At 45.1% G+C, this 19459-nt stretch overlaps 1 protein-coding gene across 1 annotated transcript in view; it reads right to left on the reverse strand.

The window, feature by feature from the left end:
* The window catches only part of LOC139057424 (cell adhesion molecule Dscam1-like), a 105644-nt gene that overhangs the window by 24150 nt on the left and 62035 nt on the right, over positions 1 to 19459 (reverse strand). Inside the window, exons 7-10 of the mRNA XM_070535650.1 lie at positions 7944 to 8126; positions 5944 to 6091; positions 5279 to 5427; positions 861 to 992 (exon numbers count right to left, since the gene is read on the reverse strand). Of these exons, the coding sequence (XP_070391751.1) occupies positions 861 to 992; positions 5279 to 5427; positions 5944 to 6091; positions 7944 to 8126 (612 nt within the window). The remainder of the gene's footprint in view (positions 1 to 860; positions 993 to 5278; positions 5428 to 5943; positions 6092 to 7943; positions 8127 to 19459) is intronic.

The following is a 19459-nucleotide window of genomic DNA, read 5'->3' on the forward strand; positions in this document are numbered from 1 at the left end:
ATCGTTGTCACGTGGTCGTCGTTACACTATCTTAACATTTCAGAATTGTCACTTGATTGTCGTCATTCCTTCTTTGTCATTTTGTCGTCCTTGCTGCGTCATCGTCATACAGTCGTCGTCATGGCACGAAGCTCATGGCGGACCTTTAGAAGCGAACGTCATAGCCAAGTGGGCCGATAGTCGAGACAGTGTATGTAACATACGATTGCAGGAATTGAAATCTCAGAATGACCACTGCAGATTTTAAATAAACGTGTCTTCAGCAATACGATGTGCCGCTACATAGTTTGGATGCTAATCACATTACCAACGACAGCCATCGTGAGATAGGTACGGTTATGCGCGCATTCTGCTCGGTGACAACTTTCACAAATTACTTCCGTCATTTCCGGCGAGACTCTCATCTGTCGCTGACAAGCCTTGATAAGCCAGACACTTTTCAGACAACTGCGCCGTCTGCACACGTATTGTGAACCGTGCGTCTAATATGCACAATAACAAAGCCTAGCATTATGTCTCAAGCAGGCAACGTCGAGCCACTAGAAAGCTAGCATCGATTGTAACACTTTTATGAAACCCTGTACAACGCTGCGATAGCGGAAGCGTAAAAAACCTTACCAATTGCCTGACACAAAATACACAATGAGTGTACTTTGTGTCGTGTCATTCTTAAGCTTGTACTCTGTGCCAACTAGCCCAGCAGAGAGTTTTAAGCTTAACAACATTCTACTATGCTTGTATGCAACACGTCAAAAAATAGGAGTATGGGTTCTAATCCTGTGAAGTAAAACTCCCTTTAAAAGGCAAATGCATGGAGGTCGTTATGCACAAAAGATTAATAGTACTAGATAACCACCTACCAGTTTCAGGCACGTAGAGGATTGTGTACCCTAAGATGGGACTGTTACCCGTATGCGGTTGCGTCCAGTAGAGAGTTACGGAACGGCTTGTCACTTGGTCTATATGAATGTCCCTTGGAGTCTCTGGAGCACCTGTTGTTGAAAGAGCACGTCGAATTTATTAAGCCGAGTCATGATGGAGTAAGTCTTGTTTTCACTTTTGTTTATTTTTTATTTGCTTCAACGACTTCCGCAATATAACCATGAAAAATACCATCCGACAATCGAGAAGCATACAATGCAAGAAATCGCCGTTAAGGTGGCCATCATCAGAAGGTACAGAAAAGCGCGCATGATACCACTGTAGGCGCTATCGTATTCGATTATACGATGCCAGGCTTCTGGTTCCGATAAGGAAGAAAAGGCAGGGGATGAATGGTTTCTTGCTTACCGAAGCAGCGGAAGAAAATCTCTGCCGCACCGGGAATAGCTCGTCTCCCAGCAGCGCAACATTTAATCTTTTTTTCTATCTCGGCAACTACCGAGCCCTTAAAGAAAGTAAAAAAACAAATCTGGCAGAAGCAATATATCTATTTATTTTATTTATTTTCATACTCTCAGGACCCGGGGGTATTACAGAGAGGAGTGTTCTAACAATAAATTGTTAATCGCAACTTTAAAGGCGGCAGGGTCTTCGATTGCAGCGACGGAGGCGGGAAAGTCACTGCTTGTTTGCGGTAAAAAAGAGGCATGGCAAGCGTTAGTGCGACATAAAGGAATTTTAACCTTGAGTTTATGATCGATCTGAGAGGACACGTAATCTGGAGGGAGGAAAAGCTCGTTTTTAAGTGTTGGGTTAGTGTACAAAATTTTTTGATAAAGGTTTAAGCGGAAGCACTTGCAGCGTGACGGAAGTGTCGGTAGATCTAAATTAGATTTCATTGAATAGACGCTGGCGTAGCGAGAATAATTAGAGAGCACATATCGGGCAGCGCGGTTCTGAACGGATTCAAGGGCGGTGATTAATGCGGAGCTAAATGGGTCCCAAATAGAGCAAGCAAATTATAATTTTGATCTTACTAGAGTTCTGTATAGTTTAACCTTTAAAGTGGAGGGAACGGAGGAAAAATTTCGCCGTAGAAATCCAAGCATGCGATTAGCGTTGTTAATTACATGTTCAACGTGTATATTCCAAGAGAGGTTGTGAGTTATATGCACGCCAAGATAGCGGTAACTATATAGCAACGAGGGTTAAGGCGGAGTTATTAAGGGTATAAGCAAGGTCGTAATTAACTTTATTGTTATGCACTACTCTCATGACCTTACATATTGAAGTGTTAAGCTTCATAAGCCACTTGTTGCACCAATTAACGATAGCGTCAATGTCGGATTGCAAAATAGAAACGTCCTGTTGGTTATTAATTACGCGATAAAGCACATAATCATCAGCAAAGAGTTTAATGCTAGAGTTAATAATGACAGGTAAGTCATTAATATTGTACACAAGTACTCCCGCGCGGAATATCCCTGGCGCAAGTAACGCCAGCCAGAGACTACCACATTTCGGCTTTAACCTGTGACAGCTCCAAAACCGATCCTCGTGGCATGCCTGAAGTAACAAGAACGGTAGGAGAGTCATAACCATTAGCGTGAACGTTGGTTTTCTAAGTAATGCGAAAGTTCCGCAAAGGTTCTGCGATAGCTATGCACCGTCAATGCTCTGCTTAATCGATTCTGTGGCAGAGCCAGGACAGCGTTCTACCTGCAGCTGTTGGCATGACATTGCGCGCACGCATACTATAGGCGCACTAGACCTGTTGCTGAGCGGCTTTATGCCATGCTCTGGTCTGAGCAGTAAACGCCAAAGCTGAAGTTATCTAATGATTCACTGGGCGCTGACTAACGCCAACGAGCTACCGTCGGTATAACCTCGCGCACTGTGGAGGTGCGACGCCTGCAATGCAACTAGCGGCGCTCATTACGTCAGCGTTGTGAGACGCCTGGTAGCCGCCATGGCGCTGTTCCTTCTGCCCAGCAGTGGTGGCCTTCCGTGTCGCGTCGCACCGGCATGTCGCATCCAAGTGTAGTTACAACACCGTCCGAGCACTTCCAAGTGCAACGCTATCAATAAGTCAAAGTTTTTCGCGCGGTCATCATGTCGAGGTCATAGAGAAATACCGAGGATAGGGTATCCAAAGAATTTCTCTCGCATTTAGATATAATTGTGGTAGAACGCCCCCGGGGAGGCGTCTTACAGTTTTAGTGCGTAAGCAAAATTTTCGACAAACTTATGGGCTCTTTAAAAAAGATATATTAACTGCTCTGTGCGTTCTCCGTTCAAGCACTCATGAAAAAAAAAAGGATTACTGCTTCCGTTAGCAATAGTGAAGAAAACTTTTACCTTTAAAATTAGCGTTGGAGTTGCTCTAAGCAGCCGAAAAACTTTGTACGATTATTATATGGACTGAATTGTAAGGTAGGTAAAGCATTATAAATGAAAAGATTTGTAATTCCACCCGAAAGGCGAAACACCGATTGCGGTAGCTAATGAGTAGATAGCTGTACGAAGTACAGATAGTAGCTTTATCGGCTATATTAAACTTGTAAACATTCGCTAACTAAATCAACAATGATAGAATGTGTAAGCCTGACTCAACGAGGACGTAAAAAGAAACAGAGACACAAAGACAGCGCTGTCTTTGTGTGTCTGCTTCTTTCTACGTCCTTGTTCAGTAGCGCTTACACTTTCTATCATTGATTGAAACCAACTAGCCCGTCAACGTGTTTTAACTAAATTAACCAGCACGGTGTCATGCGCGCACAGGTAAACATGAACACATCTCGCTCGATGAGCGCGGAAACTTGCTGTAAAAATTCTGGAGTGAGAAATCGCTGTAGCAGCAAGCGAATTGACCTTCATGCATGTCTCGCTTCAGTGCGAACGAAACGTTGAAAGCACAGCGCATACGAAGCTACCGGAACTACGCGCACTCTGCAAACATCGCAGATCGCTTTGAAGATGAGGCCGCGCGAGTGCGCACTTTGGCCACGTCCCAGGTCGCTTTCGAGGCACACGAGCGCCGGCAACGCGTCCCTACGGCGTCCGCCAAAGGCGTCTACTACGGCGTCCGCGATTTCGCGTGACCAACGCCGCAGTAGACGCCGCGGTTGTGTCCACCCTGTACGAAGCGGTGGGCGAGGGGCACATCGAGGCACCCTAGCAGGTGCCAGAGGAGGACGCCCTTCCTCCCTCGCCTGAACCCACTGCCTCGCGTGCCACAGCAGAGGGCACGCATCTGGGCGGCGTTCCTCGCTCGCGCACGCGAGATTGAACCGCGTTCGCCGGCTCACCCTTACACGCTTTCACTCATACGAAACCTCACGGCGACGGTGACGACGGAAATGCGCCTGGAGTGTCCGTATAATTGCTATCGCAATAAAAGTAATGTCGCTTCGTGAGCCTGTTAATCCAAGAGTACACAATATTAAAGAATGGATATGAAACTGCTGCACATATTAGAATATGTATCAAATTTCGAGTTGGTGTTCTTTCATTTACTATCGGCCCGCAATTAGCAGACGGTGATACAAGGACAGCTCCAAGTTTCACCGAAGGTCCTTCTTACATTTCGAAAACAAGAGCTTCCCTGAATAGTTGTTCAAGTCGCGATGCTGGTTCATAAAGGAAAATGGGTCTCGAGCCTGCTTATAGACTACCTGCTGGCAAGCACCAAATCTCATTAGGGAGCCTGTGGGGCGCGTATGTAGGCTCTCCAAGTCTACTGAGCCTGCAGTGATTACTCTCGACTAAAGTAGTCGCTGTTCTTCAATAACTGCGGCGACCGAGGACTCGGATGTCTCAAAAGTTATCCACGCAGTAATTCCACTCGGTGTTCGAGATTCCTGAGACCAAGAGTTGTCTTATACTGGGGAAAGTTGGCATGCACCCTTGAACCCATACTGGTTCCTCAGAAAGGAACCTTGACACTTCAGCGACATTTCTAAGACAGTTGTAAGGGGGAAGGGGGGGAGGGGAGGCGTTACCTTCGGTTTCGCGCTACCTTAAAGTCAATGGCGACCACCTGTTACATGATTTTCCCTCTACCTTACAGATGACAATAATAGAAGCAGAGGGAAGGCAGGGAAGCTAACCAAAAAAATAGTTCGGTTTACTATCCTACACGGAAAGGCAAAGAAAAATAAGGAAAAAAAATACTAGTGCTGTTGAAAAGGTTATATAAAAACGCTCTTTCTCTAAATTTCCCTCGAAAGGACGCGCAATTTTATGGTTACGAAGTTATAGCTCGGGAATCACGACTGAGTGCTAGGATTAGTGACCAGTTCATTCGAGCGGCATCGCTCAGTGGAATCGACAAAGAGGGTCGGGAAAAGACGTGGTTGTGGGATGAATACGGTGGAAAAGGTACTGATAACTTCACCTTGAACAATGAGTTGAATCGTGCGATCCTTCTTTCCGTAAGAGTTGGTAGCTTCACAGGCAAACACCCCAGAGTCTTCGCGACTCACGGACGGAATGAAAACTTTGGAAACTATTCCTTCAGCCGTTGTGTCCTCTTGAAGAACAAACCTAGAAAAAAACGGTACACGGACATATAAGTGCTCTATGCGAAAGTTTAATTTGATCATCGACACACACACGGATGCACACATAATCCACCACCACCGCCACCACCACCACCACCACCACCACCACCACCACCACCACCACCACCACCACCACCACCACCACCACCACCACCACCACCACCAGATTTATATTTTGATCACACTGCATGAATCATTATGAGAAATATTCTTTTGTAATCTAACTCCCAATTCTGAATATGTTCTGATAACGGCATTTTATTTCGTATTGCCATTCATATGTATCTAGTTCTTATCTAGCCAGGTGTGAAAGGTGTCGTCATACGCTCACCCTGACCAACCACACGAGCTTCAGCCCTGACGTAGACGAATTCTTGTCTCTAGCCACATAGCAGCTGCGAGCTGAACTTACGCGGCGTTGCAAAACTCGTGCAGTGCAGAAATAGTTTGACACTTCAAGCGACGATCTCAAGCATGAATTTACGAAATTTGCACGCACCGTGGCAGAGCGAGGTCTCCGAAAGGTTTCCTATCCTTGGACCAGGTGACCGTGAGCGGAGTTTCCCCGAACACCTCGCAGGAGATGGTTACGTCGTCCTTGGAGCGAACCGTCTTTGTCTCGAACTCCTCTTTGAAGTACGGAGGAACTGCGCTTTGAAAAAGACGAACACAACCTGTCACGCGCCCTTGAATCGATGGTTCCAGCGGGGTACACAAGTTCTGGCGCAAGCGCATACCGCAATGCCAAAATATACCGATAGGAACAGTATTGACACACTCAAAAATTTACCGTGAGAAATAAAAAGGAACGCAGAACAAGTATGTCGATTTTCCTGCTCTTCTGTTTTCTGTTACATTGTTTTCTCTGTCACTACTGCCATCTAGCCTTTCCCGCGGCGAAGCAACCTTGTTGTGTCGCTTGTGGCTGGGAGTGGCGTTTACGAACGCATATTCCTACCGTATGGGAATGGCCGCGAGCCCGATGTGCGACTCCTGTGGGTGCGAGGAGACCATCGAGCACCTATTGTGTACCTGCCCTCGCTACGATGTCCAACGCCTCTCTCTGCGGGCAACTTTACGCAGACTGGACTCGAGGCCTTTCACCGAGTCAAAGATACTCGGACCGTGGCCACACCCGTCACTGGCTCGAAAAGCGATTCGTGCATTAGTGCCGTACTTGAAGTGCACGGGCTTAACAGACCGTTTATAGTGTCCTTGTGTATGGTGTCCCTCCTACACGTACTCAGTGGTTACTCTCTCCCTTTCATCCTCTTTCTATTCCCCTTTCCCCCACTCCCAGTGTAGGGTAGCAAACCGAAGGCTGTTCTGGTTGACCTCCCTGCCTTTCCTACCCTTGTTTTCTCTCTCTCACACACAAAAAATAACGTGTTTATTGTTTTTCTGTAATTTTACGGTAAAATAAGTGTTGGATAGCTTATTCCAATAAGGGAGTAACTTTTGCTCCCCTCATGACTGCAGCTTTTTTGAAGTGCGAAAGAGCCAAATGCTGGGATTCGGGGTTAACAGGTCATCCATGCACAGATAAGCAAGCTAAATGGAAAACATGGCCATCTAACGAGACCTCTGGCTCCAAGACACCCAGCACTACGCGATGCATCCAACTATCCACTATACGAGATTATATAGCCCTGCTGCGAGCGGCAGCACTCGCCCGGATTGTAACTGTATAGCTTATTCAGGAACAAATACCAATCGGCTCGCACGTGCGACACTTATCTACGTATACATGCGTGGCTGGTGAAGCTGCACACAAATGTGGATTAAGGATAGTAAATAGAAGCTGGAATCTCATTTCGCTGACAGTACCCTATGGGGACCAATTACGTTAAAAAAAGTTATGACTGACTATAAACAGGAAAAGTCTATTTTTTAAAATGAAATACATTTTCCTTAGTAAGAGTAAAAATTCTCCGTTTCTTTTTTTGCTCTTTCCATTTTACAGTGTAGTGAAATCTTGTTGAGACGTTCTTCAATTAACGTGAGCAAAACTCTTATTGCAAAGTGCGACTGCGTTCCGCTTATCTTTCGGCGCGAACGTTTCGACACGGACTAAACAAGAAAGTGAGGTGTACACAAAGGCACGTACCTATGCTTTCACTTTCATCAATGTGTCGAAGAAACTAGGCGCACTCTGCGCGTTGTTCGATTTCTCATTTCTTTTTTTCTTTGCAAGAAAAGAAAAGCGGGAAACACAGCAGCACTTGCAATACATTCTAATGAAACGAAATGCCACGAGATATCTCCACCTGATCTACTCTTTCCAGCTATGCCCTAACATCACCGGAATACGTTACAGATAATACGGACACGTCGCTCTGATACTCCTTCATACACTACTGAGAGGCGTACGTCAGCCCTACTACGGCCTGCCATAATGGACCGAGCTTTTCTCGCGACAGGATCAACCAAAAGACACCCGAGGGTCGCGCAAGTGGTTTCGTCGAATGAACGCGTCGGCCATCGATCAATCAGTCTCACCGTTGACATCGAGGTAAGCGACGACCGACAGGGCCGGCCCGACCCCGTTGCTCGCCTCGCAGAGGTAGTGACCCTGGTCTTCGAGCGTCACTTCGGATATGACCAGCGATCCGTTCTCCAACACGTGCATGTGCGGGCTGCTCACGACGCTCCTGAACTCAGAAACCTTCTCGCTTCTCTTGCCTGCGCAGCCGTAATCGAGAAAGATGAGAGAAGGCCAAGTGGGCGGGGGGGGGGGGAGTAGCAAATGAAGGGGCTCGGAAGTCACTTTAAGGAAGCCCGAGGAGGCCGAACAATTCCATGTATTATTCGATTTGTCTTTATACGAACGATTCGAAGAATTTTACGCTGTCGGCTCCCTCACACTGTTTGTGTGCGTGCGTGCGTGTGTGTGTGTGTGTGTGTGTGTGTGTGTGTGTGTGTTTGTGTGTGTGTGCGTGCTTGCGTGTGTGTGTGTTTGTGTGCGTGTGTGCGTGTGCGTGTGTGTGTGTGTGTGTGTGTGTGTTTATTTTGTTCACAGACCACATTTGTCTCACTCTACCTCTTATTTGAACTCTCGTTATTGCGGACTCTCTCCTTTCTGAATTTTACTTTTCGTCTTTATTTCGTTTTGAGCCATTCACGTGTTCAGGCAGTCGCTCACTAAATACAAAATCGAATGGACTATACGAAACCTGTCAGGACGCGGGCAAAAGAAGCAGAAAATAACTTAAACTCGGTTAGCGGAAATTGAAAGTGATGAAAGCAATAACCCTTTGCGAAAGAAGTCTGTGAGCTCAACACGTGACCTACTTCTAGATGAACTGGTTTCATTGACACATACCATTGTGCACTGCAGAGCCACTGTCAGCGTCACGTCGGTATAATACTTGGCGTGAATGACCGTGGCACTGTATTTTTTTTTTACCTGCGGGCACAATATAGTTAGGCTGATGAATGAGAACGAAAATGCCGCTGTAGATAATGAAAAGGCCGATGACGAAACGAGCGCGGCAACGCACGCGCACGCACACACGCACAGGCGTGCACGTGCACACAGATGTACATAAATGCGCCCACGCTACATGAAACATTCAACCGCGCATGGCCCACGCACATCATCGATCAGTCAGAATTTAACTCCACATTTGCCACTGTCACTGCCAGAGCCACTACTTGTTCGAGCAAGGCTTCGAATGATCAACGAGATGCTGTACCATACGTCCGAGTGGCAGAGGAAGGCCTTCAAAAAGTATTCTTTGGTAGAAAATGCGAACGAGAAGAAACCTTAATTCTTAAACCGTAAGTTGTGCTCATATTTAGCTTTTCGCCTGCATTAATGTGCTACCGCGAGCTAGGTTGCCTCACTTCGTCAAAACTTGACATTTATTGCAAGATACTGCGCTCGCGCCAGCGCTACAAAAAAAAAAAGAAAAAGAAAAAAAGCATAAAGAAGCAGAAAGGTGAAATAGAAATAAAAAAATAAAAGTTCATCTGGTAAAGTGGTGTGTGCCTATAATAACCTGCTGGTCGCGGCTGCGAAGGAAATTCTAATTAAACACGGCTCTCGCTTGCTCCCCAACCTTGTCCACGCGGAATCCTTTTTTGCAAGCTGGGCGCCACGAACGATGCGACGGTCAGTAATTAGGAATATGAATGGCTCATTTCTTTGTACGGGTTAACCGCCGTGCATACTTGTTTTGTAGCATATACGTGCTCTCAGAAGGTACTAGCATCGCGTGCCCAAATAACCACCATGTTTTCATAGCCCGTTCTTTCTCATTCGTAGTTCGACGTTAACTGACTGTAAACTGTAGTTTAACATGAAGGACAGAACAGATCGTGTCGCAAACATACATTCTGTTTGGACCGAGAAAGACTTATGACGAAGGCAAAAGCAGAGCTAACGAGTAATGAAACCCTACTTGACGTAACCCGAAATATTTGAATGAGTAAAACACGACCGATAACTTAGTGAATATAACTACATAAGCACGAGGTGAGCTTGAGCGAAACACGCGTTTTCTAGCTCATTACCGTAACGACCATCGCTTGCGTGCAGGGTGTTTCTCCTTTGAAGTGAAGCGATTAAGGTAGCAAAGCGAAGTACGTAACGCAGGCTTCATTCTGGCAGCTTCGTCACGTAACAAAGCATAAACTAAGTGTCAGCAAAATTACCATGACATCAAAAATACTTAGTTCAAATGTTAACGTGTTTATGTTTATATGTTTTAATTATAGAGGTTTGAGTTTGGATTTGCTGAAAAGAAAAAAAATCTATATACCGCAAGTTCTTCCAAACCATCTTGTGTTCAAATATGCTTGAAAGGGGCGCGTGTATTATTTGATGTACAATTTTGCATATTTCAATTCAAATGATTGCGAAGTTAAAACTAGGAGACCCGCGGTCAGGTCTGACGCTCCATTTTCATTTAGTTTTCTTTGAGAGGATAAAGAAATTGCAACAAAGACTTCTACAGGAACAGCCGACGATGATTGTAAATGCAAGCGAATAGCCGAGTGCTGTCCCAAATCTATTCGCTTTAGCGCTCGAAGGCGTGTATTTGCTGCAGTGAGGACAATAAGTAGCCTTTGTTGCTTCCTTGCGTGATTACGCAGGGAAACATAACCATTAACCAGTGCATCTGTACCATTTAAGCCTTCTGGAGCAGACTGCTAATTTTGATTCGTAAAATAGACAACACAGGTTACAATACCTACAAATATATGGAGCTCTCCGTGGCAACAGTTTTGCTGCATAGTTAGAACGTTTGACAAACGAAATTTACGGCAAACTACAACAAGAAAGCTAAATACAGGAGCTCGACACATGGGCACGTTCGTTATAGTCGAAAGCGTCAAGAACGTGAGCCTATGTAAACTGTACTGGACAAAATAATTATGTTTTTTCTTGGCCAACTTGCCTGTCAAGAATGCATGACCGGAAGCTTTCTTTGTCATGAACAAACACGCTGCCGCCACAGCCTGGACAAAACAGTGTATACCTTCAGACACCCAAAACCATAGACTTTGCTACCATAATTATTGTATGAAACTCTATGCCCGAAACCTCTCGCGCGACAGCGCGTGCCGATAGTTGGCTTACGCGCGCAACGACGTTCCCAAGGCGTGCCTTCAATAGAGCCAACTTCCCCCGCTCCTTATCTTCATAGCCTCCTAAACAGGGCTAGCTGTTTAATAAAGTTTGACGAAGTATTTACTTCGCCACTGCAAGTGCCACGTCTAGATCTCACAAGTTTGCAAGAACTACGCTCGTATCAAAGTAATTTTAATCGAACGTATTTAAGGTTAGCGTCGAACGCGCCCCTAAAATTGGTTGTGGGAGGGAACGCTCCCTTTGTACTGGCGGTGAAAGTCCGACCGCCAACGAGCGTCTAACAACCAGAAAAAATAACGAACGAGAGAGCCAAGGAAAGATATTCGCTTAAAAAACAATAACATCATATAAAGTGATATGATCATAAGCGCGATAACAACGTGAGTTGGAATGAGAGCGTTTCAAATGATGTGCACGTGAAACTGCTGCCTTGCCGCCGTGGTGGCGCAGTGGATTTGGCGTGTACTGCTTCTGGTCACAAGGCTTCGTGTTCGATTCTCTACCGAGGAGGCCCCATTTCCACGGAGGTGAAATGGCAAAAACGCTCGTGTGCTTTCATTTAGGGACACGGTAAGGAATCCCTAGGGGTCACAATTATTCCGGAGTCCGGACCCTTCCCGCTATGGCGTCTCTCATAGGCCTATAGTGTTGCTACGGGGCGTCAAACTCAATCTGTACTTATAGACATTTCTCGAAGCTGTGTTTAGCTGTGTTTAAAACGATGATGCGCAAAAGCACGTTCGCGAGAGGCAGATACTCCATGTAGTATGTGCGACAGTTTGTTTTTATTTCAGGTGAAACGGTGCTATAACAAAACTACATTTCTACTTAGTGATTTCACTCGTTCGACTATTGAGTTTAGAGCACCCCCCAGGCCAAGTTTATTTCCATTTTATTTATTGCAATTACGTATATCCCACAGGCTTCTTACATCGGTCCATTGTGGGGGTGGGGGGGATATCTGATAATATTTGTTCAGCTTGCGATTACATGGCATTCTCGCGCCGATGTCTCGACATTTCCTGCACCACCGTAGCTATCTCAGCCCTTCGAAAGTTAGCCAGATGTTCTGTGACTACGTGACGCGCACCTCTGTGCGCAATACCCAGTTAGGATACTCTAGTTGTCCTTATCGTACGCGCTACCAACATTATGCACAGCTTTTTCAAACAGCAAGTCTACACCGACTACTTTCTTTTTTAGTGGTTAGCGCATAAACTTGGGACAAAACGGACAGAAGTCGAGACGCACACATGAAGCGTTATAAGGTAGTTTTTGTTGGTGTACAAAATTATCCTTGGAATTTTACAGCTAAGGTGGTATAGAAGCGGAGCATCCTTTTAGGCGGTGACGAGAGGATGGTCGCAACGGTAGTTTATTTGGCAAAGCACCGCATTTAAATTTGACGTATCAGTTGTTTTCCCTCTGTTTTCACCAGCTTCATTACATCTGTGTATATAGTTGTATGCTTTCTCTCAGGAAATCGCGCTCACTGTGCTCGCTCCATTTCTTGTACAGAACGCGTCCAGCTTCAAGGCGGGCGAAACAATGCTGTTGCGTCACCGTACACTTCATGCAAATTCACTTCGTGTTGACGTAATGTATTCGTCGACATTGCCGACATCGACAACCCCTTTTCCGCGCATCTACGCCCTGGTGCAGTTAAACGCAAAACTTATCTGACACTTATCTTTTTTCCTTCTTTTTTTTTCTTCTTAAACGAAGCGTTTTTTGCGAACTCACGGACTTTCCTGACCATGGCTACTGCTGGTTTCTTGCAGAATAGCTCGAACGCAGGACAACACTACCATATTTACTACCCTCGCAAGTGTCCTGGCTGATGGCGTTACTTACTGCGGAATTACGCGGATAATACTGGAACACCGTACCCTCCAATAATCGGCTCAGAAGGCAGTGAAGACACTTTTTTTTTTTATTCCTGAAAACTACTGGCTTGTGCGAGCGTCTTTAACTGCGTATTCTATAGTGCTGTCCGCGCACGCGCTCACATTCACCTGCTTCCACTCTCTCTTTCTATCTCTCCTTCTTTTTATTCCCCTTTTCTCTTCTCCCAGCGTGGGATAGCCAACTCGAGTTATGACTGGTTAACAACCTTGCCTTCTTATTGCTTCTCTCACTCATTCATTATGCAGCGATAAAACAAATGATACCTAATGGCAAATTCGGCCACTCGCACCGGCACGCACCAGAACGGGCGCCCTGGGGCGACGATGATTGGATGAAACGGAGCGTTGGGGCACCCTGGTGCGCACCGATGTGATTTGCCGAATTCGCAATAAATATGCTCGTTGCAACAAATAAATATATGTCGTCAAGACCATACTTCCTTCAACAAAGCGAACCTTTTTACATCTACTCTCCTATATGGCTTGCGGTTAGGCGCACCTATACTTGGTCTGTCATTCGCTGAGTAAAGTGCACTTTATTGTTATACTATCTCCAGGATCGGCCAACCCTAATCAACACCCACCCTGAATACAACGTTTTAGCAAAGGTGGACAATCCTGGAGACAGTATAAGGTGCGGTCACGTAGGTCACGCGGTGGAAGTCTCCGCGCATAGGCGTTTTTTCTGACAACCAGGTGGCTTTTTTTTATAGTGCTAAGGTTAAGGCAGTTACATGTGGGGCAAACCAGCACCCTTAAGGTTGCAATACTGTTTTACTGTGCTCAATTGAAACCGGACGTGATTGCCACCAGGCTATACCATATCTCAACATTCGCTTTTGGCAATATCGTGCTGGGCATTTTCCAATTCTAGCTAGCATCGGAGACAGCCTACATAGACAGTCCACGTAGCTTCAACCTCAAGCGATGCATTTCATCGCACTGGGCTGACTATGATGATGACGTTCATGGTTTATTGGTATTCCTGTTGAAACGGGGTGGTGACCAATAGCCACCTAGTCTGCTTGAGTTGCTGAGGTATGCTATATATGCTTATCACCCTAGCACTTTTGTATACCTGTCGCTGGTCTTTATTTATCTTCCTCAAAACTTCTCTATCTACCGTACCGCTACCTATGCCTGTAACGGATCCGATCGTATCAATATCTTCTTTGCTTTTTTTCCAACAATACTCTAAACGCCTCTTGCTTATCTAGACTCCTGACCGGTTAATGCTTCCGTCCGCTTTAAATTCAAATGCTTTGGCAAGGTGTACGTTACCTATACGGGTCTCACTGGATTGGTGAGTGCCTTCGCATTCCATTAGGCGTCACTGCGACGTCGCGCCGCCTCACGTCAAGAAAGAAGCTAAGAAAAGCAAACACCATAGCTGTATTTTAAAATTTTCAATGTTCAAACCCATGAAAATCACAACGTAAAACATAGAAAAACAAGACTAGGTTTGCTTGTTTCTAAGCCTTTTGCTAAGCCGCCATCTTGCTTGAACAGCAAAGTAGCCTGCATCGATTTTGAGTTCGATGTTGTTCCCGCGAAGCTGTATTCTTTGACGGCTTTGTCGGAACTGGAATGACATACTTAAGAAGGCCGCTGTCCACTTAATCATGTGCTTTGCCGTCTACGGCGAGTAATGAAGTACGGCTAGAGGCGCTCAGAGTAATGGCGCTTGAGCGCGTATTTGGGAAGCCAAATAAGGTCAGCACTGCATCGGACGAAGACGTTGCCGTGTTGCATCGTAAAAGAACGAATTGTTCTCGAGAAGACGGCAGGCTTGGTGTGAGAGCCTGCTGCTGTCGCAGTGAATGAGCTCGGGGCTGGAGGAATCGTTGAATGTTCATGGTTTCTGCTTTTCTTGTTCACCATATACGAGAACGCGACCTATTGGTGATCGTCTCGTACTTAGTAAAGGGATTCCAAAGGAAAGTGTTGAGTCAGTGGTAGATTGAAATATTGGGTTTACCTAATAACGAATTCATCATTTGTTGAGAGAACAGAGCTTTTCTAAGCGAGAAAATAACAAAAACAAAAAATCATAGTGTCGCTGCCTCTCGTGGACTATATGGTACCCTTGGAGGAAGGAAAACGTAGGAGGGGCCCTGGTTAGCACGAATGTGCTGGAGAGAGTGCGCCGGAAGTGACGTGCTGTTTTTTTTTTTGCTAATGACCACTGTGATTAGTGTTCCAAGCATCCTTGTTGCCATAGCAGCCGCACTCGTGAAACTCTCGCTGTTGCTCTCGCCCTCCGAAAAGTGAGGTAAGATTTTCCTGCCCATGTCTTTCTCGAAGCGCATTCCGTTCGCAAGACAAGCTGAGTTTGGAGCGTGGTGTGTAAGTTTGAAAGTTGTGTTTTGACTCTGTGACTAGTGGCCGGCAACAGAGGCACTCATGTAATCACGGCGCGGTTCCTCATCTTCTTTCAACGTGCCACGAAAAAAATACAGGAACCCGTCTTCACTAAAACTGTTACTGGTGTTTCGTAGTATTTGCTACGTCAGCAGCGCACATTTCCGGTGCATCGTAGCAATGCGAGTTCAAAGCTCCCGCCGATCTGCTTCGGCGAGTTGATTGTAGATGGAAACGTAGATGGCGCATCAACATGACTGCACTTCCGGCTTCCAAACCATGACGTCAGGGCCTCCCCTATTTTGTTTCTTTCCTCCATGATAGGATCTCTCATGTGACGTCAGCACTGGCTGATTCACAGAGAGGGAAGTCACGTGGAGATTACGTCAACTCATCCGTTTTGGCGCAGGCAGTTGAAATTGAGGACAGCCAGCGGGACCTTCGTGGGCAATTACCTACGCAATAAAAGTCACATATCGACACCGAGAAAACGATGATAGATTTCTAGACGAGTAATACATCGATCTAACTCGGCTAATATTTTTCTTTAGCGTTCCTTTCAGCTTGTTTTACTCAAGTGCTATCAACCATTGGCCATAGCCGATATGATGGTCTCGTTATCACAACGGTAATTATCTTGACTAGCCGTTTATTGAACATTGCCCAATAAATATAACACCTTTTTACGCCAGGAAATTTTACAAATACCGGCTCATATTCATGGAAATTAATCTTTTCCAACGAAATGTTAATAATAATAATAATAATAATAATAATAATAATAATAATAATAATAATAATAATAATAATAATAATAATAATAATAATAATAATAATAATAATAATAATAATAATAATCTTTATTTCTCCACTGCGGGACGAAGGCCTCTCCCTGCGATCTCGAATTACTCCTGTCTTGCGCCAACCGATTCCTTGAGCACCACAAATTTCCCAATTTCTTGACACCACCTACTCATCTGCCGTCCTCTAGTGCGCTTCCCTTCTCTTGGTACCCATCTGTCACCCTAATGGTCCAACGGTTATCTAATCTGCGCATTGCATGACCTGCCCAGCGCCATTTTTTTCTCTTAATGTCTATTAGAATATTGTCTATACCCGTTCGCTCTCTGATCCAAACGGCTATCTCTCTGTCTCTTAAAGTTATGCCTAGCAATCTCCATTCCATCGCTCTTTGCGCGGTCCTTAACTTGTTCTCAAGCTTCTTTGTCAGTCTCCAAGTCTCTGCCCCATATGTCAGCACCGGTAAAATGCACTGATTGTATACTTTCCTTTTCAATGATAACGGTAAGCTCCCAGTCAGGAGCTCACAATCTCTGCTGTATGCGATCCAATCCATTTATATTTTTCTGTGAACTTCCTTCTCATGGTCAGGGTTCCCTGTGATTAGTTGACCTAGGTGAACGTACTCCTTCACAGACTCTAGAGGCTGGCTTGCAATCTTGAACTCTTGTTCCCTTGCCCGGTTACTTATCATTATTTTTGTCTTCTGCATACTAATCTTCAGCCCCACTCTTACACTCTCCCTGTTAAGGTCCTCAATCATTTGTTGTAACTGGTCCGCAGTGTTGCTGAATAGAACAATGTCATCGGCAAACCGAAGGTTGCTGAGGTATTCGCCGTCGATCGTTACTCCTAAGCCATCCCTGTTTAAGAGCTTGAATACTTCTTCCAAGCACGCAGTGAATAGCGTTGGAGAGATTGTGTCTCCTTGTCTGACCCCTTTCTTTATAGGTATATTGCTACTTTTCTTGTGTAGAATTAAAGTGGCTGGGGAATCTCTGTATATATGTTCTAGAGTATTTACATAAGCGGTCTGTACTCCTTGATGACGCAATGCCTCTATGACTGCTGGTATCTCTACTAAATCAAATGCTTTTTCGTAATCTACGAAAGTCATATAGAGAGGCTTATTGTACTCCGCGGATTTCTTGATAACCTGATTAATGACATGGATGTGATCTATTATAGAGTATCCCTTCCTGAAGCCAGCCTAGTCCCTTGCTTGACTAAAGTCCATTGTTGCCCTTATTCTATTAGAAATTATCTTGATGAATATTTTATCGAATACTCGGAGTAAGCTGATGGGCCAATAATTTTTCAGTTCTTTAACGTCTCCCTTTTTGTAGATTAGTATAATGTTTGCATTCTTCCAGTTTTTTGGGAATAGCTATGAATATAGCTTGGGAATATAGCTTTACGAGTAAGCTGCTGTATAAGATGTCCTTTTAGTGAGTACAAGGGCTTTCGTAATTGAATAACTTCGTTCGGATCATCGTACGTACCAGGCTTGCTCCGCGGTTTTATCTAAAAGCAACTCAGTTTGCACTTTGGCGACCTCTGAGTCGAAAGTGTTGAAATTGCCGGAGATTAGGTTACGGCTGTAAATGTTTAGCTGTCACGCGCCGTGCGTTGAACTTCATTAACTCGCGCTGATCACAAGAAAAACGCAAGCTTTCGTTCGCTTTGATGTCATATTGCTCGAGGATACATTAACCCAAGAGCGACGGAAAATGAAACGCGCCAATACTGCATGGAAAAAGCCGGTGCTCCGCTTTCCGTCTTTCCCGCCCCGTCACTCTCACTACCTCCGATGCCTGATGCGTCTATGACGTTTGACGTTACCTAATGGCGTTGTTAGGAGCAGCAGCACCAGTACTAAGAGAAAATGTGGCGAGCTTTGTTAGAAAGAAGATAGACCATGCATAGGGAGAGATGGCGTTTTTCTTTTCAGGCAAAGAACTCAAAGAGCTCTAAGTGCTTAGATGCGCTCGCTGCTGTATTTATTTTTCTCTGTTTCTGGCCTGCTGTCTGGCAAAAAAAAAAAGAATTCTGTAGTTCTCCCTCTCCTCCGCTCACCTCCGAAAAAAAAAGAGAAGGTTGACAGCAAAGGGGGGGGGGGTCGATGTCGAAGGTCACACTTCACATCTGCGCTATTTCTATTATATCGCCTTTCGCGGTTTTGTCCTTTAGTGCAGTTTCTCACTTCCAAGCTGCTAATTTAATTCGATGTCCTTCTCTTGCAGTAGCACTTCTCCATTTTGGTATAGGGGCGGAAAAAACGAAAGGTACTTGTGTAGCTTGTGACTTTTTTTTTTCATCTTCTGCCTAAGGCCTTACGGCTTATTAAAGCTGAATACACTCCGCTCAACCTAGAAATTGAATTCGCGCTAAAGTTCTCGTCCGCAGCTTTGTTAGTGTTCCAAGGCGTGTAGGGCACAATTTTCGCGTGAGGTTGGGTCGGTCGTAATGGTTATGTGCGAATAACTGAGAGGCGGTACTTCTATATACGCTTGCTTGTCAGAGTCTGGATTATTTCCTCTGTTCTAGTTTCATATGAACCAATGTGTGGGGCGGAATGCGAAAACACCTGTGTGCTTAGATTTAGGTGAACGTTAAAGAACCCCGGGTAGTCGAAATTTCCGGAGTCCTCCACTACGGCGTGCCTCATAATCAGAAAGTGGTTTTGGCACGTAAAACCCCATAATTAAAAAAAATCAGTATGTATACCATACTATAGCTCACAACACTTCGATCACGTTGAAATGAAGTGACGTTCTCCTACTTTTCTAAGAAAAAAGTATTAATCAGGATTACCAGCATTATAGAGGCTACATAATGACCATAATGACTTCGCTCTGAAGATACCAGTGCGAAAGGATACTTATGTAGTTGCTTCAGCTTCCTTAACTATCGATTACCGATGTTTACTTGATTCCTAATACTTGATTTCTAAGGAAATCTAACCCAGGAAAATTGTTAGGTTGATACTCGGATTTACCAAAGAATTGCAGCTAAAGTAATTGATTCGTTATCCCGGCCCAGTGAAAGTGGATGTCCAGCGAAGCTGTTGAATTCCACTATGACTGCTGAGGCAATGCTTCATTGTCTTAGACCAATGGTAGTAATAGTAATTTAGAGTAATGGTAGTAATGGCAGTAATGGAAGTAATGATAAGTTTGACAGGACGCCGCCCGTGGTTCTATTGTTGTTTCATTTTCCCTTTGCCGCTCCTCGTATTCACGCTGCTCCTCTAGAGTCCCAACTATGCGTTGCCTACCCATGGCGGGGCTACAACAACGAAATCAATTGCTGGGCTGGTTCTTTTATATATGAAAAGCTAGTGACGTCAC

This window comes from Dermacentor albipictus, chromosome 3 (genome assembly GCF_038994185.2).
Source record: "Dermacentor albipictus isolate Rhodes 1998 colony chromosome 3, USDA_Dalb.pri_finalv2, whole genome shotgun sequence".
Classification (NCBI taxonomy): domain Eukaryota; kingdom Metazoa; phylum Arthropoda; class Arachnida; order Ixodida; family Ixodidae; genus Dermacentor; species Dermacentor albipictus.